We start from the raw sequence: 23,892 nt of genomic DNA, 5'->3' as shown, positions 1-23,892 counted from the left end.
TAAGACTTCAGCGATGCTCTGCAAAACGCGCAAACAGGCTTTAAGGAAAACTTTCCAAAACAAGACTCCAATGTTTCTTTGGAAAGCTTAGATCCACTGAAAATCCAAACTTAATTCAGTGGATTTGTTGTGAACAAACAGTAGTCGGCTTGAGATTGTCTCTTTGTGTGGGTAAAAACTGTGTGTGGGAACCTTTGCTGGAGAGGTTGGAGGTGTTGCTGCTCAGGACGGTGAGAGCGTAGTGGGGCGGCAGAGAGGCCTTGCAGATGGCTGTGATGAAGGCGTCGCGAGGCGTCACCAGGCCCAGGCGGCCGCACAGCGACGCCATGGTCATCTCCGCCTTCAGGATGTTCTCCGTCGCCGCCTCGTCGGTGCTGGAAGCATAAACATTTACGTGGTTATCGTTTAGCACATAAAAGCCCAACTACGTCTCACAAGTCCAAAAAAATCCCAAAAAACACATCATGCAGAGGAAAAAGACATGTATAAGTCACTCTGGACTACGCAACTATGAGAAAAAAATTGACTTATAGTCCAGAAAATACGGTAATTCTAAACTAATGCTAACTTTTACACATTTTGTGTCACAACTACTAACTTCAGGTCATTTTATTTCATTTTTTGGTGAAGGTCTGACATAATTATTTGACAGATAAGTATTATCAAGCTATACTTATCAAACTATGTAAGTATAGCTTGATAAGGATGATTTTCTGTTTGAATAACTACTAATATTTTTTTTCTTACCTTGCATCGAGCAGCAGAGACAGGGCAGCCAGGAGACCACACCAGCTGGCGTTGACCATCTCCTCCCAAACCAAGTGGGCCCCTGAAAAGAAAAACGAGATGCTAACTGGATTTTAAATTGCTTTGGGAAATTAAGAGATGTCTGTATTTCTATTTCATATGTCACTCTTACAAGCATATTACTGACAATCTAAGGTTACAGAACCTTTTGTTGAAATCTTTTAGCCAAAACTCTACCTGTCCACATGCAGTCGTCACATTTAACACAAATATCAGAGGAAGCTTTACTTCCCACCTGGCTCTGGTTTCCATTCCTGCTCAGGGTGAGTCTCCCTGAACTCTGCAGCTGCCTCCTCCTCCGTGGTCAGCTCTCTTTCGATCATGGAGGTGATGCCCCTCACCAGGTCCAGCAGGGCGCTGAAGGCCACCGACATGGCGTAGCCCTCTGGGATGGACGGAGGCTCCACCTTGTCCAGCATCTCCAAGCTGGGTGGGGGAGAAGGTCGAGACCGAATCAGATGCGAAAACATTCAGCTTCACTCCAGCATAAAGCAGATACGGGTTTGATTTGATTATTGCAAATCTGTTGATCTATTATGGTTAATTAGTGATTATAACAGTTTAGTGCAGAATAATACTGGAGAAAAATCAAGTCTGGATACAAGCATAAAAATTTGTATAGTCACCCCTCAGGTCAGATGGTTTTAATATTTACCATTAGCTACTTAGATTGTAAGACGATGGCAATTTTTCAAGATGGCTGCCATTTACAAGGCTTTTAAACCATTTATTGCCATAAAATGTTACCCATTTGGCGAACCAAACTGTTTGGTTAGCCGTGACCACAACTGGTAACAACTGCTGCTGATTTTAGTGCAAACATATATTCTCCAGTACAACCATTTTGAAAAATGTCCACACGAAACAGAGAAATAGGATATCAAGGAAAAATATATTACTTCTATGGTTCAAAATGCAAACAGTAATTTTAGAGCAAAAATTAATTTTTCATGACATTCATGGTGACTATTATGAAAAACAGAAAAGCATCTATAAATGTGATTTCTACGGGTACAATTATGTATGATTTGACACAAAAAGTCTTCAACTGTGATAAATGTCGCCAGTTTTAGTGAGACAATAAATTTTCCTTGATGACCATGGCAGCCATTATGAATTTTTCGGTGGCTAACATTTGTTTTTTCAAACCAGCAAGCTGCTGGGAACATCTGCAGCTAGTTAGGTTCTTGTATCCGCATGTGGAAGATTCTGCTGAAATATTCAATTATCAGCTGCACTACTAGTGGAGTTTCACTACAGCCATGTTCTGTGTGTACAGAACATATGTTGTCAGTTTCAAAAGTGTGATAAACATGAAAGGAAACCCTTACTAAGTGGCCTTGGCGCTGCCCTGGATGCTAACAGTCATGAGGGGGATCCAGGTGCCGCGGTATTCGAACGCAGCCTGTGTTGTCAAGGTGCCGCCGCCCCCTCCTGTGCCCGGAACACCCTGAGCCGAGCCCTGGACCCCTGACCCTGACCCACCTAGAGAGGAAGAGTGACGAAAATAGAAAAACATTAAAAAAAACATGTGTACTTCCTACAAAAGCAGTTTTATTTAAAGCGTTTCACTGTTTCAAATAGACAATTTCTAACAGATTTTACATTTAAAATGCACCTACATTTATTTTATAAGATCAAATTTCAAAGGCCTTTTAACACGTTTTTTTTTTTCTTTAATATTCAGCACCAACTTAACCATGAAGGTAACTAACCAGCAGGCGCACTGACAGCAGCAGCGTTGCCAGCGTTTGGGACAATAAAAAGGGACTGAATGAAGGATCCCAGAGCGTTAACGATATCTCTGAACACCTTGGTGGAGTGCTGCTTCATGTCGTAAGACTGACAGAAAGAGCTGGAGAGGGGGAACACTTTGTTAGAAACACACACAAAACAAGGGATCAACAAAATGTGAACACTCGAGGAAATGAAAACAAGAAAGAAAAAAAAAAGAATGGCAAACGTCTCAGTACAATGGCGCCCCCAGAGAATTTCAATAAGGGTGTCCAGACCAGGCCAGTAAAAATAAATAATATATATATTTTTCATATATGTATATTAATACAAATTCATACATTTATTTATTCATTTATTGGGTTTTACATTAATGTTTTGATTGAAGAAAATGACTCTGTATGTCTTTCTATGATCTGGACATTTTTCAAGATGGGGCCACGGCACCTTTTGGACTCCCCACTGATCGCCACTGATCCTCAGGTCAGAAAGACGAGGAACAGGATCAATTTAAATGAAATGAGTGAATGCGTATAGATAAACGCGTGTTTACCATAGTAAATGGGGCTGCACACACAGCCTATGGACTGATTCTACAGCGACGGCTCGGAGCCACTGAGGCTTTTCCCCGTCAAGAAACTTCACCAGCAGAGACAGGAAGATCTCACATTCAGTCACCTGTGAAACAGACACAAGCAAACAGGAACATTTCACACATAATCACTGGTTTTAGAGGAATTAAAACACATCAGTTCATCTAAGATCACCAGTATTCACTGTGCGCAACCATTCATTCATCCTCCATTGTTGTATTCAGTTTAGGCTTCTGTTCCTTATCAAGGTGGACAGATGTATAACACAGAAACTGAAGGAATAAACGATGCTGATCGCATTTACTACTTTTAAATTAACAGGTCCAAATTCCAGCTTTTTTGAAATAGCTAATGTACTTTGTATCAAAACTCAAAGACATGAGTGAAATATGCACAGAAACAATCCATCTGGGATCAGGTTTGGTAAACTGAGTCCTTACCAGTAAGCTGTAGAAGTGTTTAATGAGGACTGAAACCACTCGCAGCAGCCTCATGCAAATGGGAAAGTAGGGTTTCTCCACGGGTGCCGGTGGAGCGGCGGCGCCAGCGCCCTGCCGGAACTTTATGTTGGGCGAGAAGAGCTTGATGACAAGAGGGCACACCCTCTCTTTCAGCAGGAAGCTGAACTCCTGGTGCTTTGGGAGACAAAGCAAAATTAATATAGAGACACAGAAATAACATCTTTATTTACCTCAATAAGAGAGAGGGCGTACCTGTAAGAAAACAGCAGGGAAATCGTTCAGAACCGACTCCAGCAGCTCCAGGCCAAACGTTCGGGTCATTTCTGTCATTCCCACCAGCCAGTAGGGGGCGTCAGCGTTCACCAACTGGCACAGGTCCTGCGGGCAGAAGCATCTGGTACAATAGAGAGTTGTATCCAACTTGCAGAAACAGTGCACTGACTTAGCTCTGGTGGGAGAACAGAGACCCTCGCACACAGAGAGGCATTGTGGGTAATCAACACCAGGCAAAGCGTAAGAAAACAAGGAGCCATTGAGAAAATTCTGACAAGAGTAACAGCTTTAAGATCCACATAATTATGATGATAAAATTAGACATTTTGACTTCTTTCTTTAGATTACAGATAATCTCAAACACTCATGATGGAGAGGTGGGTGGAGGACTGCTGCCTCCTGGTGGACTAACCTGAAACAGCATGTATGCGTCCTTGGCGCTGGGCCTCAGGGTGCTGACAGAGCGCCGGTTGGTGTTTCCCTGGACGGGAGGAGGCTGCTCCGCAATGCCTTTAGTCCAGATACAGAACATTGTTACAACATTTAAGCCACCACAGCTTTTAGATCCAAGCAGGAAAAACAAACTGTTAAAATTCAGATCTACATCTCTTTAAAGCAACAACAGCAGCAAATCTGAAACTGTATCTTTGTTCCGGCTCATTGTTTTTTTTTATCATGCAGACCTTTGAATCGCTCGTCTTCAGCGACCATCCTCTCAAAGACGACGGTGACGACTTGTCTGACGGTGGCGGCCGCTGTGTTGTTGGTGATGTTGTCCTTGGTGAAGTGGAGACGGAAGCACAACACGATGGCCTGAAAACGACACAGGAGACTCTTCAGAGACGTGGAATATGTACATCAATGCATCAGAGCTGCACCACTTTAGCACTTCCAGGAAAAGTCCAAGCAGCATTTGTGGGATTAGGGTTGTGGCAATGTGTATCGAATTGAGAAACGTTTGAGTTACCTGGGTTCACACCAAACAGCTGGTTGACACGTCTATAGGTTGTTAAAGACTTGATAACCCCAACGTGCTGCTTCTCTTTGCTGTTTTACTGACTGTTGTTTGGCTTATTCTGAATGGTGACGAAGAGAAATAATCGTGTGTGTGTGTGTGTGTGTGTGTGTGTGTGTGTGTGTGTGTGTGTGTGTGTGTTAGGGTGTAAGTTCTGGAGGAGGAGTTTCAGTAGAAATTCCTAGAAATTTTGATAAACTTAAAAAGTAAAATAGATAAAACTGCTTCAGTAACTGTAAGATCAGAAAGCAGGATAAAAGAAAGATGGACAGAACAATGGATGGACAGACTACAGAAAATGAGGGATGAACTGACAGATGGATGAAAGAAAACATGGATGGATAGGTGGACAAAAGATAAAATGGATGGAATGATGGACGATCAAAAAGATGGACGAAAAAGACGGATGAATGGATGGACAGATGGCTACATAAAAGAAAAGATGGACAATGGACCTTACCAAGCTCCGCCCAGAAACGCCCCCTAAAATCCCACGTGGCTGCATGTCTCACAAACAAAGCCTCGCGGAGCTTAGTTTCTATGTAAACATAGCATCTTTCATTTCGACTAACTCTCTACAAAGTATTTCTGAGTCGATTAGTGTAGCATTTCTGCCGGATTTTCACAAAATATCAGCCACGACAATGGACAGGGAAACCAACAAGTTCATGTCATCTTTTTTGGACGACATCAAGATGTTTGAGCCTTGCGATGCCTCCAACATTGTGCGCGTCACAGCGAAATGCTACCAGTTGATGAGGAAAACAGCAGATCCTCACACCCTCAGCATAAATATAGCTGTGGACAAGATCACTGATGCCTATTGTTCTTGCAAGGCTGGGTAAGTCGGGCATTCATGGTTTTGAGGGTTACTTTTGAAATAAGTGATTTCTGTTGTTGGCAAATGTTTGAGTGCGCCTAGGCCTGATACACTGTACTCGGTGCTAGCGTGGCTAACACGATCACAGTTTAGTAAAAAGCCTTTTCAGGTAAAATAAAATCTTTAATGTGTGTCAGATACGGTACACGTTGCATATTGATCTGTTCAGCAAACGGAAGACTGTGTAACAGACAGGCTTCAAGGTGTAGAAGTTGTATCGGTACTGCCATTATGCTGTACTTAGCTAAAAGGTTTTCATAATGGATGTGTTAATTATTGACTTTCTTTTTTTCAGACTCGGGGGTCATTGTTCACACATTATAGGCCTCCTTAAGACCTTACAATATTTCAAACTTCAAAATTATTACAATATATCTTATTGATCCTACGACGGTTGAGCTGCAAATGCGGTCGTGCACAAGCTTTGATCCAAGCAAGGCATCCCGTTTCAGATTTTGGAAATCTTGTGAATTTTAGTTCCACAAATACGATCAGGATACCTGACATCGCCTGAACAGATACCCCACTGACAGTGGAGAACCATTCTTTTTCGAGTCCTGACGCAAAAACTTTCTGCTGGTCTGCTAGTCCACAATGTACATTAGCATGTGTTAGCATGTGTTTACTACTGTAGCTTGTGTTTGTGAGACGGTCACGCACGTGGTAGCTGCGCTGGGACGTGAAATGGGCATTAGCCAATGAAACACGGCCCCTGTGGTAAGGTCCATGGATGGATAGATGGATATCTTTGGTAGCTACTTAAAGGGGCAAGACACCAAAAACTCAAAAAGCTAAAATGTATTAAATTAATCATCAAAATAGTTTTGACTAAGTTGAGAATGAAAGTGAAAATTATTCACATCAGAAATAATTCAAGCTAAGGTACGCCACCTTCGCATCAGGGTAGAGTAAAAGAAGGACACTTATGTCATGATTGTGTTGACCTTTTACCTTTGAGAGGACTTCGTCGTGAACAACCGTGTTGGTGGTCAGCAGGACCAGCACCGTCTGCAAGAGCTTCAGCTCCTCCAAACCGTTCTCCATCAGCTGCCACAACATGTTGATGATGTTCCCTGCAGCCGCCTGGCACACGCACAAAAAGAACCAGAGCAAACGTCAAACGTTGGCGCAGACATGTCTGCTCATCGGCGCGCATGAACCGCTCGCTTTATGCAGAACCCGCCACGTTCAGCAGACACACAATAGTGAGAGCAGCTGCTTCCTGACGCCAGCAACCAAACATCAGACACCAGATTTAGCCGTGTGTTACGGCTGATGCTGACACCAAGTGACACTGCATGTCCTTTTATTTGACACGCAGTTTTTTTAAAAGTCTACATAAAATATTGTGAGATCCAATTAAACGATCGACCTCAAAACCCAAATGGGAAACAAAGAAAAATCAGGGTTTTTTTTTCCTTTTGAATGATTCTCTGTTTGTCCTGCGAGGAATGAAAACTTATATTTCTAACAAAGAACCTGAAGCATCTCTACTATGAAAACATCAGCTTCCAGATAATTTGGCAGATTTTTAATCAGATATTGAAAACGATTCTAGATCAGGAGTCGTTGCAATGTGCCCAATCTATTAGGGTAGATCTATTCTGTCTAATTCTCTGATTTCATGTCATGCTTAATTATCTATTTTACTTTATATTTAGCATTCCTAAAAGCACTTTATGCACCATTTGAAAGGTTTGATGTTCATTTTAAATGTTTGATCAAGGTAGTCAACCTTTTGTTTTTGTCCGTTTCTGTTTCCTTAATATTTATTTCACATTAGTTGTGGCACTGACTGAACAAATTAAAAGTTGTGTTGTTTTTACATGTTTGACCAGGCCTGTGATGCAGAATTATGTCTATATATAAAAGATTTAAATCAATTCAGCTCTGTTTCTGTCGGATCGGTATCGGCCGATACTAAAATTCAGATATCGGTATCGGAAGTGAGACAGGTGGATCGGTGCATCCCTACTTACAATGGCTGTGTGTTTATTTTCAGTGGAAAACTTCCCGCTTTTACATTTTGCAGCTCGCCTGACCTTTCGTTCCCCCTTCACTCTCCTCAGGGGTTTGTCATTCAAACTGTGACAGCCTGCTTTTCTGATACTCATTTCTCTCCGGATGAGACATGTTTGCTGTCTGGAGGCGGATGTCTCAATCTGACGACAATGGCAGTGCTGCTTCAGTCTTGTACCAACCAGATGCCTTATTAGGTGTTGCCATTAAGAGCTCATTCAGAGCATCTGCTGCCCAATTACAGCATTTTTTTTGTTAAGAAATTTCACCTGACTCCAGTTCTTCCCTTAAGACTGCCGCCACATTGTCTCTAAATGTCAAAAGTAAGATTAAAACCTCTTGAGTGACACCTTGAGATGTAGCTTGGCTTTGTCCCATGAGGCCCTGAACGCTGAAACGTAGAAAGTGAAGAAACAGAACAAAATGTCTGTTTGGTATAAGGAGGTTTTGTTTGCTCACTGTTATTTTTCATAAAAACACAGAATCTTCTAAATAAGTCTAGTATTTGAAAAGTAGGCAAAACATTTATAAGAAAAATGTGAAGAAAAAAACTGCAACTTCACAAGGGACATTGGTAGATGTTGTTTTGGTATGAGATGAACAGATTAACTAATTTTAAATTAAAAAATTGTTTAAATTACAATTAACACGTCAATTTACGGAATAAGAATTAAAACAGCAGGTTCATCAATGCTTTGTTTTTTACTATTTTGTATTACTCTAAAGTCTGAACTTTAAGAAATTATATTGTGTGCATATATATTATAGTGTGTAAAAAGACAAAACTAAAGAAATACTTTTCGAAGGCCCTGCATATCATAAATAAATAAATGATGAAACTACTGTCTGCGGGGTTTTTTTTTGTTAAGAACTGTTTCAGACTAATGAAATCACAGCCTCACATCAGAACGTAGACCTCAGGAAGCTTTTAATAGCAGCTTTTTATGGTGAATTAACAAGCCAGATGTGAAGCTTCGGGGCACCAGCACACCGGCAGCTCAGCTATTTAAAGATTCAGACCATTTTCACCCATCTGATAAGCCTATGCTGAACTTCAAATTAATTTAAAAACTTATTAAAGTCATCCCCCTTCCCCCTCCCATCTTACTCCACATGACTTCCTCTGGTTTTTGTAACTGTGCCCGCACTCCCACACCATGTAACGAGGCTCATGCATTTTCTCAGCCAGTGGTTTCCTTGGCTACGGGGGGGGGGAAGAAAATCACTGGAAAATTAGGAAATAGCGAGCTGCTTCGTGATATGAAACATGTCGCTATTGAGAAGCTGCATCAATTTTAGAAGTTATTAATAATTAAGCTATATTCAAGTGTTGCAGGTGTTGTCTCTAACTCAAGCCTCAAAGTAAAATATCCTTAACGTATTTATTGTCAAAGATAAATTAAGTTCCTAGCCTTAAAACCATAAAAAAAAAAAAACACAAAGTCCTCCATTCCTGTTCTAACTGCAGCTGTGCTGAAACGTTGCTTCTTAGGGAATTCGTTTAAAGACAATTGAAAAGTCAAAACATACATTATCAGGGTTTCTGCAGGTTTCACCAACTCATATTTAAGACTTTTTAAAACCATTATGAATGGAATTTAAGACCTTTATCTCCACAACTTCATCAATAAATTTGCACTTATCAATGATGGACACAAAAAAGCTAGCTGGTTAGCTAGCAAGGGCATATTAGCAGCTAGTTAACGGTAGCCTCAACTGTCTCAAGTCCCATAATGTAATGGAGACATCCGAGTGCAACTCAAAATATTGCCTGACAGAAAAGTCCAGTGAGAAAAAAATAAAACATAGAATATACAAGGTTAAATAGTTCTGTCAAGACTAAATTTAAGACCTGTGATATTAAATCCCAACTTACGTTTTAAAGGATTTAAGACATTTTAAGGCCTTCATTTTAGATACATGAATTTAAGACTTTTTAAGGATGCGTGGACACTTGGATTAGTCCAGGCGGTTTTGGTCTAGAAGGATCATATTCATCATACATTTACAAAAAAAAATGTTTTTTTTTTAAAATTAACTCATGTATTTATATTTACATGACCAATAAATCAAAGTTAACTGAACTGAAAGGTACAGATAACAGTGTTATACAATAATTAATGTTGATAGAAATATTTTAGATTCATAGGGATAATTTCTAAGCCAACCATCTGAAGGTGAATCCTAAAATCAAACTTTGGTATATTCCTAAAATAGCAACCAAAAGGAAAATCTTGATCGTTTATCTAGTTGGGTTGGTTTACTTAAATACTAAAACATGATGAGATGCTCATGAATCAGAGCAAAACCTAATGAGAAGCAACAAGAGGCTTTTCTGTGTTCATCAAATTCTACTTTTNTTATATTTACATGACCAATAAATCAAAGTTAACTGAACTGAAAGGTACAGATAACAGTGTTATACAATAATTAATGTTGATAGAAATATTTTAGATTCATAGGGATAATTTCTAAGCCAACCATCTGAAGGTGAATCCTAAAATCAAACTTTGGTATATTCCTAAAATAGCAACCAAAAGGAAAATCTTGATCGTTTATCTAGTTGGGTTGGTTTACTTAAATACTAAAACATGATGAGATGCTCATGAATCAGAGCAAAACCTAATGAGAAGCAACAAGAGGCTTTTCTGTGTTCATCAAATTCTACTTTTTTTTTCCCCTTAGGGTATTTGTTTATGTACAAGCACATTTGGTTGTTGACGTCAGCTGCCTGAGTCCTTGTGTTTGCTCTCTGTCCTTACCTCAGACACTACCTCATGAGACATGAGTCTCTGAATGGCAGCCAGACACAACTGGGTGATCTTTGGCTCTTTGGTGCCGCAGCCCATCAGAAAAGGTTGCACCACCTCTGAGCTGTTCTCCTTCAGTGCTGCAGCAAAACACCAGAGATCAGCAATGTCACGTTACAGCAGAAGGGTACTGCTGTGTGATTTACTCTAGTAAAAAGCATCAAAATGTAAATATTAAAATACAAACATAAATTTATAAAAAGGACTAAGAACACAAACTTTTGAAGCATCTATTTTGAAAGAGGAAACGCATGTGGAAATCGGATGGTAACGTGAATCGAGAAATGTTTTTAGCTTCATCTGTAATTTAGCTGCTCAGGAACTCAGAAATCCTTTCTTATTTCAGATCACAATGATGGCAACACTCTACAATGAGGATGCGAGTACTGAGTGAAGACTCCAAGTTATCCATTTTCAGATTTGGTGAAGGAAAGAAGCTATTTAACAGTAAACTGAATTTGTTGAGACTGTGGTTTATTCAGGCTGTGAGAAAGTGAGAGAGAGCAAGACTTTAAGCAGATAACAGGACGGCAGAACAGAGAATAGAAAAACAGATTTAAAAAAATGAAATAAAATAAGAATATTTGCATTACATCTCCTAAAAACAAATAAAAAATTTAGCAAATTTACGTCAAGCAGGTCAAAGGGTGATGATAGGATATTGGCTCCAAAATTCTGATCAGTGGGATTAGTCTTTGAAACTGGATCATTTACAGAATTAAATGAACTCAAGTCATATTTTTGTTTTCTAACAACCATCTGTTCAGTTTTAACTCTGGAATAAAAGGCAACTCTCTCTTAAATACCAGAACAGCAACTGAGTTTCAAATCCAAAAACTCACAGAGACTCTGTAACAACCATTTGTCATAGTTGCACAGTGTACAGTTACAGAGGGGCTGCTTTGTTCACTCAGAAAATGTCAGCTATGCTTCGCTACTGGAAATCATAAAAAGCTGGATTTGTCGAGGAATGTACCAAAACAATTTTCTATTCATGAGGAGGGTGGGCGTGGGTCTGCGAGGAAGAGGAGTTGTCTCGCAATTAGGTGACACCGTGACCCCACCCCCTCTGGTCTGCAGAAATAATGTGTGGATATTACTTCAGCGCACTTTGAGGGGGTTGTAAATGTAGAAAAGCACAATGCAGTTCATTTACTGGACATGAAAATGCTGCAAATCAGAGCAGTTTGGCAGCTAAGAAGACTTGAATGAAGGCCGCAAAAGATCAGTGCTAGAGCAGGGTTTCTGCAGGTTACACCAACTCAAACTTTTTAAGATTATGATGAATGGGATTTAAGACTTATTTGTACAGAAATGTACAAACTTTGACCAGTCAACTGGTGATAAATTTCCATTTACCTATGATAGACCCAAAAAAGCTAGGTAGCTAACTAGCAAGGGCATGTGAGCAGTGAGTTACCAGTAGCCTCGAGTCACTAGCCAACGGTTAGTTAGCTAGTCAGGGTATGCTAGCAGCCAGTTAGCGGTAGCCTCAACTGTCTCAAGTCCCAAAATACGATGATGATGTCAAAGTGCAACTCAAAGTTTTGACTGGAAAAAAAGTCCCAAGAGACAAAAAAAACAACAACAGAAGAGTAAATAGTCCTGTCAAGACAAAACTTAAAACCTGTGATTAACATAATATATGCCAACTTCTTTATAAAACTAATTTAAGAGATTTTTAGGCCTTAATTTCAGATGCAAGCATTTGAGATTTTTAAGGATGTAGAGTATGATCACCAAAATGAAGGACATCATTTTAAATACCAACTCCCTTCAGTAAGGACTCAGACTCAGTTTCTGTATGTTTCCCTGAGGCGGCTATCATGCCAAAAACAAAAAGGGATTACGAATCTTTAACAAAGCCTCTTTGCTTGTATTCTATGAGTCACTGAGGAAGACAGAGTTAGCTCTTCTCAGTATCAGAGATGCTTAAAAAATGAACTTACTCTAGAAAGTAAGCAGTTTTTTAAATTTTCTCAATGTTGGCATGTTGCCTGTTCATTCAGGTTACTACTTTCAAACCAGCACTGAGACGTCAGCAGGTGAAAGAAAGCTGACGGTACCACAGCTATGTCGATCATATTTAATCCTTATGAAGGGTTCACTTCTGTCTGTCAGGAAAACAAGCAAGATTAGGAGACGTTTCCAAATCTCACAATTGAGGTAAGGGTCTATTACGGGTAACGTAGACAGAGATAGATGACAAGTAGTACTGCTAACATTGTCAATCAGACTAATCAAGCTAAAACACTAAAAAGAAGTTTAACATGTCAACTGTTGAGAATAAATAAATTCTGTGTTTTTCTTCCATCTTTTTTAGCTAGTTGCTAAGCTAAACCTACACAAAATGCAAATGAGAGCTCTGCTTAGAAGAAATGACACACCAGGGAACGCCCTCTTTAGGGCGTAGCTTAGACAGAGGCTAACAAAAGAAATTACCAACTGTTGCTTGTCACCATTTTTGGATGTTAGCTCTTACAGGTAGCATGTCAGAATGGACCAGGTGTATTTTGGTATAAATAAATGGAATTTATGAATTCAGCTCACCGACTCTTCTTTAGCCTCATACATAAAGAACTCAGCATGAAGAACCAATGAGTCTCCTTACAACTTTAACAATTTTGCCTTCGTTTGACAACAAGAGTGAGTTTCTATTCAAGTGCGAAGATGTTAAAATTTCCTTCTGATTTTTTTTCTCCTGAATATTTAATTTAGCACAGCTGGAATTTCTGTTGAAATGTCACAAAACTGTAAATATCTTCTTGTAGGATGGTGCACATTACCCTGATGTGTACCATGAAAATCTGTTTTGTAAAAGAAAAAGGAATTCTATATGCTGTCATTATTCTTAGTGGGGTTTTAGATGTGTCATTGCAGCAGACAGCACTGCACTCAACGTCAGTCTAAAAGGGCCATAAATCTGGACTACAACACCACGACCTTTTAACCTTTGGTCTGGCATGAGCTACCACTTGCAAATTGAGCCTCTCTTAAATTTGTGTTTTTCAGGCTTTTGTTTACCTTTAATTCCTTTTGCAATCACGTTTTTTTCCTCAGTAACATCTATTTCATAAATAAAGTATGCTACTGTTAATATACTGAATAATTCTTAGCCCACAATCATCAATAAAAATGTTTTTTGACATTAGGAAATGCAACATGTCACCCTCACCTTCCATGTAACACAGCTTACCTGCCAGTATGTCCGTTTTCCTGGCTGCAATGGTTTTAATCTTCACAATGCCAGACTCTGCAGCCTAGAGGAAAACAGAAAGTGAGACGTCAGAAAGTGTTGGTAAATATGCCCAGATGAGGTCGTGGCTTCAGTGAGATGTGCTACTGGGAACTGATTTCCCCTGTGGGATGTCTGTCAGCTACGAACGCAAAACAAGGGGATGTCGAGAAAGAGGACGGACGCAAGGCAACGGTAAAATTGAGAGTGCTGACTGCTTTCAAATAAGGATCTCCTTATCTTTATGCAGCAGCCAAAATGCAAAGTTACCAACCGGTGTTTGTTTTTGTCCAACCTGCGTGTCTTCTTTAGGTAGCAGCTTCAGCATTGCTACTTCCTCTCATCATTTTTAAGGTGTTCATCTTTCACCGTTACACGTTAAAGTGTTCCAGGGTTTCACTCAAATTTAAGACCTTTTTAATACCATTATGAATACAATTTAAGACCTATGTCATGACAGAAAAGTACAAAAGACAATGGTACATTTTATGCAGTAGTGTCAAGCATTTTTGGGTTGGCAACACAAGTGAGGCAGTGGCAAAGACAAAAATCTTTCTCCAGCCAACTGGTGATAATTTACGCTTACCCGTTATAGATGCAAAAAAGCTAGCTAGCATGGGCTAGTTAGCAGCTAGTTAGCTGTAGCCTCAAACGCATCGAGACAGAACACAATGAAGATCTCTGCGTGTGTTACTCACCTGTTATTAACGTATTTAAGGCCGACTTACATATTTTCCAACAAATTTAAGACATTTTAAGGCTTTAATTTTAGATAAATGAATTTAAGACATTTGAAGAATGTCCAGGCACCCTGGTGTTCACATTTTGACAGTTTGTCAATGAGGTCGCTGGAAACATGGACTTAGAATTTTATTGATATTTTGTGGTACTATTGTGATAATAATAAAGATCATGGGTAAAAAGTTGACTTATGTTTTAGGTTACTATTCACAGCTTTTATGGCACCACAAATAAATATTATTCTTGAAAAACATTCCCATTTGAAATTGGCTTCCTTGTGATGCCCCTTACTAAAAAAAAAGAAAACAAAACAAAAAAACAAATGTGATTCAGACAAACACCATAACTGCAGTTAATTGTATTTTTAATTTTCCTGATATTTATTGAGGCTCTCATTGAACAAACAGCCAAGAAAATATTAAAAAATAACATCTGATCCTGCAGTCAGTTTTGATTATTTACCATCAATAACTTATCATAAGAATACATTTAAATTCTTATCGTGTCAAGAAATGTTCACAATAAATGATAAACGGTACGATAAAAACCCAACGTTACATGCAACACATTAGGATTTTCTTATTAGACATTTTAAAAATTGTTTATTATTTTCCTTCCACTTCACAGTTATGCACCACTTCTTGTTTGTTTATCCCATCATTCAAAGTTCAAGAGGTATGAATACTTTTGAAAGTCAATTTAAATGTATAATAGAGGAAAACAAATGTTGCTCATAAAGTGAACGAAGGCACGTCAAAGGGGTTTAGAGTTACGCTGCACTTTGACTCAGAGGTGACAACATGGCTGCTGTATCCCACCAACAACCTACCACTTAAACAACCGCAAGATCAAGTTATTGTGGGGAGCAGCTACTCATAATCTGCCAAGCTGTGCTTGTCACCAAGCAACGCCTGATCAGCAGCTTGGGCTTTTAACCCAAACCAAGGCCAGGCCTGCTGAAAGTTAATCTCTGGAGAAATCCTGCACTCCTTCCTCACCAGCCTCCTCCTCTTCCTCCTTGGTACAGCAGTGTGGCAACGAGCTGTTGGTGTTAAGGCAAGTGCCTGAAGAGAAGAGAGGTAGAGTGCAGTCCAAGTTACAGCAGGTGGCCACACAAAATTATTCAGAGGGCTGCATACAGCCCCTCTGCCGCACTTTGGACACCCCTGGTTTAGACCGCAACGTCACATTTCTGAAAGAAGAAACTTTTTATGGTTATAATGTGACATTGTTCTTTACCAAGTAGCTACAGTTTGGGTTTTACCAGCTGTGTGTTATGTTTATCAAAATTAGGAATGAGAAGAGATGAAGTATCTTAGTGTTTATGAGTTTCCTTAAGTAAAAGAACTTTTAAATTAATCTTTTTTTGTTGTTGTTGTTGAGATGTTCCTGTACCAAAAAGCTTTGGTAAACTTTCTTTAAACATCTGAGTTCAATTTAGCAGCAGTGCTGCTTTCATAAACAAGAAAATAAATCTAACATCCTAACTGGAACCTCATGCTGCCGGCATATTCAAAATATTTTCTTTGTCAATTATCCGTGCCCATTTAAATTTTCACACAAACTCCAGTGAGTTGCTGAAACGTAAACATGGACAGACGACGCAGCGCAGCGTGGAAAACAAATCAGGAAGCATCGATGCTTTCAGTTCTCCTAAGGAGCTTTTTTAGAAAGGAGACCCTTATAGGGGAACTGACCCACATCTGCACACCAGATGCATCACAAAAAGCGGCGTTGGCGCGAGCCGAGGCCATCCTCTGCAGCAGTGCGTCCGCGCCGTCTGCACAGGTCAGCGCTTTTCACGAGCTGACTTAGCAGGCTGTGACAAATGTCAGGCCTTCAGAGTCGTAGCGTCAAATCCCAAAACTGCTACAAGAGTTGCTTGAAATGCGTTGATGAACTCTTCAAGTGTTTGCAACGCATTTGGCTTAGTTATTTTATAGGTTCTTTAATTCTAAGGCAAAAGTTGTTTCACTTTCTGGTCCTGGACATAATGCTAGAATTAAAAAAAATAAAAAATCTGTTCTTTTAGGAAACTCCTGCACTGTGGTGCAACATGATTGTGGCTGACAGATTGAGAAATCTGGAATAAATCTACTGATGACTGGAAGACGGAAAAAAAAAAAAATCTCACAGCCTCCCAAACTAAATCTGCTCTGGAAAAACATCTAAAATAGGCGTCTTCAGGACTCCAGTCACATAAAGAAGTGTGATTTGTATCACTAAGCTGCACATGGTAACTTCATTTGATCATATTTTCTAATTTATTTGCACTGAACACTGGAGCAAATAGGAAAAATAATAATTCTGACAACGCAGATAGCGCTCAGGGTTTTTAAACGTCATTAATTGGAATTTAACGTCACGATAAATCAAAGTTTATTGTGATTAGTTAGTTGGTTGGTTTTCAGAACTGTTGACTATGATGAGCTTTTTATGTTTTCATGGTGATTGAAAAACCCATAAACTTCTTTATGCTTTTTTAACACGTAATCCGTTAGGAGAGGATTTTTATACCTCGTTAAAACAAGAAACTCTCGCTTTGCATGTCGCCACAACGAGAAGATTTCTAGTTTTACCGAGAAGATTTCTCATGAGAAAGTGATAAAACTCGTACTACTGTAAAGACAAATTGTCTTGTTTTAACAACTTTTGCACTTCGTTAGAACAAGATGCTGTCACTGGATTTATTTCTAAGCTCTGGCAGCTAATCACTTCTGTACCAAAGTCACATCCAAAGCAAATACAGGTGACAGAATGGCCCAGTCAAAGATCAGATATAAATCTGACAGAATCTGTGGCAGAGTTTATATACATTTTTTCCCTCCTACTTCACAATTACATTGCTTTTGGTGTAACATAAGCTTTAAATCTGTTGATAATAGGAAATTTAGTACTTTTAAGAACATGAGGAATGAAGTAAAGTTAAAGCTTTAAATGGCTCAGACAAACGAAGCGGTACCATTTTTGGAAAATTGCAATTCATTTGTTAAATATCCACCACAACCGTGTGGTGCTGAGAGAGCTTCTCTGCTTGTTGCGCAACACTTCAATTATTTTAAATGAATAATATATGTGAGGACAGGTTTAAGAGAAAACCAAAGACGATCTCCGGATTGCTGGCTTTTACACGTGGGGTAAAGGAAGCTTCTAAGGACCAGAAAACGCCAAGGATTAAAAAACAAGTCGATATCTGAGGCAGTAGCTTGATAATGACCTGAGGCAAGGCCACAGAGCCAACAGGAGATGTAAAATCAGACGCTTGTTTGTGGTCCGGCTTGACCGCAGGAGCAATCCCTATTAACATATCAATCTCTAATGTTCAGGCGCTGAACATGCAGCCAGAGAAATGCCTTCCCTATCTCATTTTTCTCATTTGAATGTTATCTTTCTCCAAGGTAAAGCGACCGGAGAAAAGGACAAACAGGCGAACTGAGCCGATAGACAAACATTGCCCGGTCTGCCCTTCGCGGAACAAGCTGTCTGATCACTGTCACGCAATTAATTGCATGCAGTTAAACTAAAATAACAGAGTAGGACGACGTCATTTGAATTCGATCAGTTCGGCAAGCGACTGATTGTACTCCAGAGAAACAGCAGATCTGGTCTGTGCAGTCGGAAAATATTCAAATCGAAGCTAAAAATGGACGGAGGGCGCTTCCTTTCCCAATACTTTCCACACCAATAGAACATGTTTTGTGTATTATTGAACAATTATTTGTTTATTAGAAGCAAATAAAAGCCAACAGTAGGGTTATAAAGACTCTGAAGGTAGAAGTTTTTAAGGGTGCATTGACGCCAGCCCTGTTTAGTCCGCTTTAATCAAACTCTAGCTTGTTTGTCTAGAAAGTCCGGTTTGTTTTTAGGTGTGAATGTGCAATCACACTCTGATGTGGACCAAAAAAGCAAACTCTAAAAAAACCTAGGTACTGGTTCGGTTGAACTTGGTTTGAAAGCAAATGTGGATGCAAGCGGGCCTGAGATCGCTCCAAAAACAGGAAGCAGACTATAGCACAGAGTATTCTGGGTAAATTCAAACTAAACAAACATGAAAGACTAATGCTAGAGGGAAAAAAATGATTTGTGGTCTTTCACCAAAAACAAGAAGAAAAAAAAAAAACATCTTACAACCGCTGAAATCTGCCGCAAAATCATTGTTGTTCACATTTAGTGAAAAAGGAAGCGTTTCCTGTAATGTTTCCTGGTTTAGCGCCACCACAGGTGAGGAGGGAGAACAGGCGGCTTGGAGCATTTGGTTTGTAACGTGGTTCAGTGCGAAATGAATCCCATCAGCCGAAAATGAATCAAATGTTTCAACTTTGGTCCCCAATCTAACCGAGTCTACGGTACTTATGGTTCTTTATAGAGAAACATTTTGAGTTTGTTTGAGATGCCTAACAAGTCGGGTTATCTGCAAGTGTAGCTCTGCAGATAACATGATCAGAAAAGGTCCCTCTGCTTATAGGGGGGAAAAAAGAGTTTATGATCCAGCAAGTTTGTAGAAAAGTGAATAAATTTGGTCCACTTCTACACTGCTGTATTAGTGGATAATAATAAACGCCTCCGCATTCAGAAGAGACCATTAAGTTTGACAGAATGGTGCAGCTGACAGCTTCAGGCAGCATCATTTTGTACAGCAACATGGAGATGGTTCAACTGAAAGAACAGCAGCTAAATTAACACCCATCTGGTGAAAGTGGAGGTGATTATGATTTTTAAGACGTTTTTGTTTTTTTGTTTTTTTTGCTAGTTTTACCTTGTTAACATATTACAGAGCTCAGAAGTGTACATAGGACTGAATCCCCTGAAGTCATGGATCTCAAACTGTGGTACAAATACCAGCGATGTTATCTGGGCTGCACAGTTATTTTGGCCTCAACTCTAAGATAAACACAAAGCTCTTTCAAGATGAACTTCAATTCAGCTAGAGATAAATTAACCAAGCAAACTGATCTTCACTTTAACCAAAAAAAAAAAAAAAAGGTTAAGGACCACAGTAAGTATGTAGGACAAGAGGCTTTGATGCAAAAGTGCAAATAAATTGTTCACAACTGCTGAAATGATAACATGCTGGATTTTAAAGTCTAATAAATTAAAATGAGCGCAATTATATTTTCAATTTTGACAATTGACACTTTTTTTATGGTAATTTTGTTTACAAAGACTTCATAATCTATTTTCTTCATGGTTTCTGTTGTGTGTTTTTTAAATTTTCCCTTCTATTTAATGTTTTTGGTTGTTGTGTTTTATTTTGGACGTTTCAAATATCTTCCAGTTCCATTGTGATGTGTTCTTTACAAAATTAAAGTTTGTTAGTGTTTGAGAGAGTGAACTTACATTATTTTACCTTTATCGATACATGACTTGAAATGCTCTCAAAACAGCAATATTATCATTTATCACAATAATTACAGGGACAATTTATCGTCCAGCAAAATTTATTGTGAGAAAGTTAGTCTGGGACGGTGTTAAGTTACCGACATCGCCACTCCAAAACTCTGACTTTAAGAGGTTCACGGCCTTTTTTTGTTTTGTTTTTTTACTTTATAATGGAGAACAAATAAACTACATTCCCTTTTTCTAATAACAAAATAAAATCTGAAAAACTAAGACCTGTTGTATAGCTGTGTTAAAAAGGGTTGTCAGTTCGGTGGCACTCAGGAAAACGTACCATTTACCAAGGTGATAACTGTTATAAAAACTGCAGGTTACTACTGATGTAGAGCATTTATTCTAATAGCTCCTGCTTCATGATTATTATTGTTATTTATTGTTAACCAATGTATTGTTTTCTCTAATTTGTGGTTATTACTCCACTCATCCGTACCACAGTTATGGGCTGTTTCCTTCAAGGATCGCTTTACTCAAAATATGTAATTTTAGTAAAAGCACAAAATATATAATTTAGTTGTTTTTGTTTTTATTATTATTTCTTCCTGAAAACACAGTTATTCTTTTTTTTCTCTTTCAGCTCCTTTCTGCTCCATCCCAATGGACATCTCAGACTTTCCTTGCCGAGGTCAGATCCATGTGTGAATCATGACTCCTGTCCTCCTCTGATGTTTGTCCACAAAAATGCCACATCTACTCCAAAACGGCGAGGAAGACATTTTGAAAGCACCTAATGAGGCGACCCAACTCTAAGCTATTTGTCTGTGAATTAACTGGCTTTTTCTACAGCTACTGCAGATATTTTAAATGTTAATGATGGATAAAAACATTCTACAAATAAGAGCGGAGTTTCAATCTTCCAAAAACTATCATTGTCGTGTTTCTCTATCTAAACTGTTTCAAGGCATTTTCCTTTTTTTTTTTTAAATCCGGAACTTGTTGCTGAAAAATAAAATTTTCGACACAAGATCCAGACTTTTGGGAAAATATTTTGGCGACTCGCGAAAAAAAAAAAAAGTGGAACATTTCCCGCTGCATCTGATCTAAAATGAAAACTAAGCATTTCAGAAAAAGAAAATCAGAAGGTGAGTCGGAAACGGTGGCTTCAGTGGGATGGTCTCATTCCCTGGACCGCATGCAGTGAATGACTGAGTCACTAATTTTGCTCTTGACCTGAAGATCCTGAAGGGGAAAATCCGTCCATCGGCTTGTGACCTTGAGCTTCAGCATGCTTGGGTTGCGCAGCAGAATCAGTCAAAAAATTCAGGTTTTGTAAAGACCTAGTCAAACTCTAGATTTGAATTAAACTGAAGTGTTATGGCATGAGCTAAAGCAGACTATTCAAAATGTGTCTAAATGAAGTCAGTGTATCAGAAAAGGTGACTACGGAAAGCACTAGGGGACAAAATACCAGTTTCCATCAAAAATAAATAGAGTAAAGAGAAGCAGTAGCTAATCATCGTGGGTGAGTGATTCAAGGAAAACACAGTCACATTTTCAAATCATAGCTGAAGATTTTACAATTTAGGGACCTTGATAATTCAATTCAACTTTATTTACTCCATCTCACATCTGAAAAAATGATTATGGATGGTGATGCTGTGGGCAGTAAGGCACTCCAGTAAAGTCAGTCATACAGCAAATCTGAAGAGGCCTCTGATTGCTGCAGAATGGCAGCATCATGACAACTCAATTTCTGGGCAGCGGTGACAATGTCCCACACTAACATGTCCTGGATGACAACATCAGTTGTTGATAAGCTCTGCTAATCCACCTCATTTGCTTTTGCCGCTCATTTCTTTCTGGTCTTATGGATCGGAAAATGGTGGGGAATATGATCTCTCCCTGTTTTGATTGAGAGAAGACATGGTCTGAACTTACTGCTACGAAGTTGAAAAAACAATACCTTGTTGCCACCATTACTGTCCAAAAGTAAGAGCAAAAATCCGTCCAGCTGCACAGCATGAAAAAAAGGGGGATATCTGTCCAAACATGCATCACCTCGACCAATAAAATATAAACCAAAGGCTACAAAGAGAACAAAACAAAACGTAACAGAGCCACTTCGACATACTGCCATCATGACATGAATAACTCTAGAAAAAACAAAAAAACAATTAGGTTAAAGTTAAGGATAAATTGTTAAAATGTATACTCAATTTAATTGAATCCTTATACATTTAAGCTTTGTTTTCACTGAACACGTGACATACATTAATTCTTTTTCCCCACGGGCTTATTGAATATTTTCATCCCAAATACAGACATAAACGAAGAAGAAACACCATGTTTGGGCGAAAACAACAAAAGCTAATTTCAAAGTGCTCTAGTTGTGTGTCTGAGAGAGGAACTAGTAAATACCTTGGTGATAGTTTTTCATAGGAACAATGAGCAACTTTTACTGCACTGAAGCGTGTGAGCAGCTGTCAGCGGCCACAGCAGACACAACAAGGCCGTATGATTGGTGGGGAGACGGGCACCGACAAACAACATTCAGGAGAAAACCAAAAGCCACAATATTCCCATACGAGACAAAGTTCCCAACATTTAGCGCGGTGTAGCACTCGGCTACGAACCCAAACTAACCTCTTTGACAGGGGGGAATTTCTTCTTGCACTCCATGGAGAGAGACCGCAGGTCCGTCTGCATGTTCTCCAGCAATTTCTTCACCGCTTCGGGGCTGCTGGTCGACATCTTTGACGGCGTCTTTGACACAAATCCTCACAGGAACGGTTGACGTTTACGAGCGGCGTCGGAGCGCAGTCGCCCCCCACCCATTCACCGCAGGGATATAATCCGTAGCTGCTTTATTCGCCTCCCTTGTTGTAGAAACTAAAAACGCCGCGGTCCATTGACACAGGATCCCACTCCTCTGCTTCGAGCGCCCCGTGCGCAGGACAGCAGCGATGACACCGGCATACGCTCCCCCTCTGGCGAGCAGGCGGGCATTAGCAACGGGAAGAAGTCGTCCTCGCTACGACTTTTCCTCCGACGCACAGGCAAGCCGAAATATATTAACTAAATTTATCTGTCTGCCATCAACGGCCGTGCCAGCTCTGCTTTCCTTCCCACAATGCTTTGGTGGACAGTGACACGTCACTAGGACTTCCGTAAACAGTAATGAGCAAAGAAACATTACTGCAGCGACCCCTGCCGGACAAGTCCAAGGGGAAAAAAAATCTTGGTTTTGTGGAGCTTGAGGTTTGAAAAACCAAAATGTAAAATAAGTAGGGAAATAATAATAAAACCATATTAATAAAGAAATGGCTCCACCAAGTCACAGTTAAAATGCGAACAAACAAAATAAATAATTAAAAGAAATTGAGTTTAGGGTTGCGAACGTTCTGTCAGTCAGTGGGCGGGTCAAACACGGTTCAAGGCAAGATGATTGGCCTACGTCTGAGTTGCTGTGCAGGTCAACCAATCATATTTTACCATCTGTTTGACGACCTATCGTGATTGGCCAACGGAATGTGAAATAAATACAGGCTGATATAAATAAAAGTGTTTTAAACAAATTATATATGAAGTTTTATTTTATTTTAATGTGTATTAAATTAAAAATGTGTTAATTTACTTTTTTACCTTAAAAATATAAAATAAATATATGCTTATACTAAATAATTACGTTTAAATTGTTTAGTAAGCATATATTTTATTTGTCTCATGTAATGATAGGATATACTGTACAGCTACATATATAAGTATGTAGTTAAAATTATTTATGGGATTGTGCCATTTTGGTTCTACAATAGCAAGCAACCATATTTATGATTAACCGCATTAGAAATTATATAATGTTGAATTTTAAGGAGGAAATTCTCAGAGTATTGATTGTCAGACAGAATATGGGAGTGCCTACATCTTCTAGAAAAAAACTTATCAAATTTGTTGATGATTAATTAGCAGTAATCTAAACTGAGGAACAAGAAT

The 23,892-nt window shown here is 39.2% G+C and overlaps 1 protein-coding gene across 1 annotated transcript in view; it reads right to left on the bottom strand.

Annotated features, from left to right (window-relative positions):
- mon2 (MON2 homolog, regulator of endosome-to-Golgi trafficking) overlaps window positions 1–23,046 on the bottom strand; it is a 39,641-nt gene extending 16,595 nt beyond the window's left edge. The window contains 14 exon segments of the mRNA XM_007546759.2: window positions 62–374; window positions 748–829; window positions 1,043–1,233; window positions 2,139–2,292; window positions 2,523–2,662; window positions 3,095–3,219; window positions 3,575–3,769; window positions 3,848–3,973; window positions 4,281–4,378; window positions 4,552–4,681; window positions 6,715–6,846; window positions 10,545–10,672; window positions 13,789–13,852; window positions 22,546–23,046. Of these exon segments, the coding sequence (XP_007546821.1) occupies window positions 62–374; window positions 748–829; window positions 1,043–1,233; window positions 2,139–2,292; window positions 2,523–2,662; window positions 3,095–3,219; window positions 3,575–3,769; window positions 3,848–3,973; window positions 4,281–4,378; window positions 4,552–4,681; window positions 6,715–6,846; window positions 10,545–10,672; window positions 13,789–13,852; window positions 22,546–22,653 (1,986 nt within the window). The 5' untranslated portion in view covers window positions 22,654–23,046.
- Window positions 23,047–23,892: the final 846 nt, after the last annotated feature.

Source organism: Poecilia formosa, unplaced genomic scaffold (genome assembly GCF_000485575.1).
Source record: "Poecilia formosa unplaced genomic scaffold, Poecilia_formosa-5.1.2 Scaffold17, whole genome shotgun sequence".
Classification (NCBI taxonomy): domain Eukaryota; kingdom Metazoa; phylum Chordata; class Actinopteri; order Cyprinodontiformes; family Poeciliidae; genus Poecilia; species Poecilia formosa.
The sequence above is the reverse complement of the archived record's forward strand: the minus strand, read 5'-3'. Positions and strand labels throughout refer to the sequence as shown.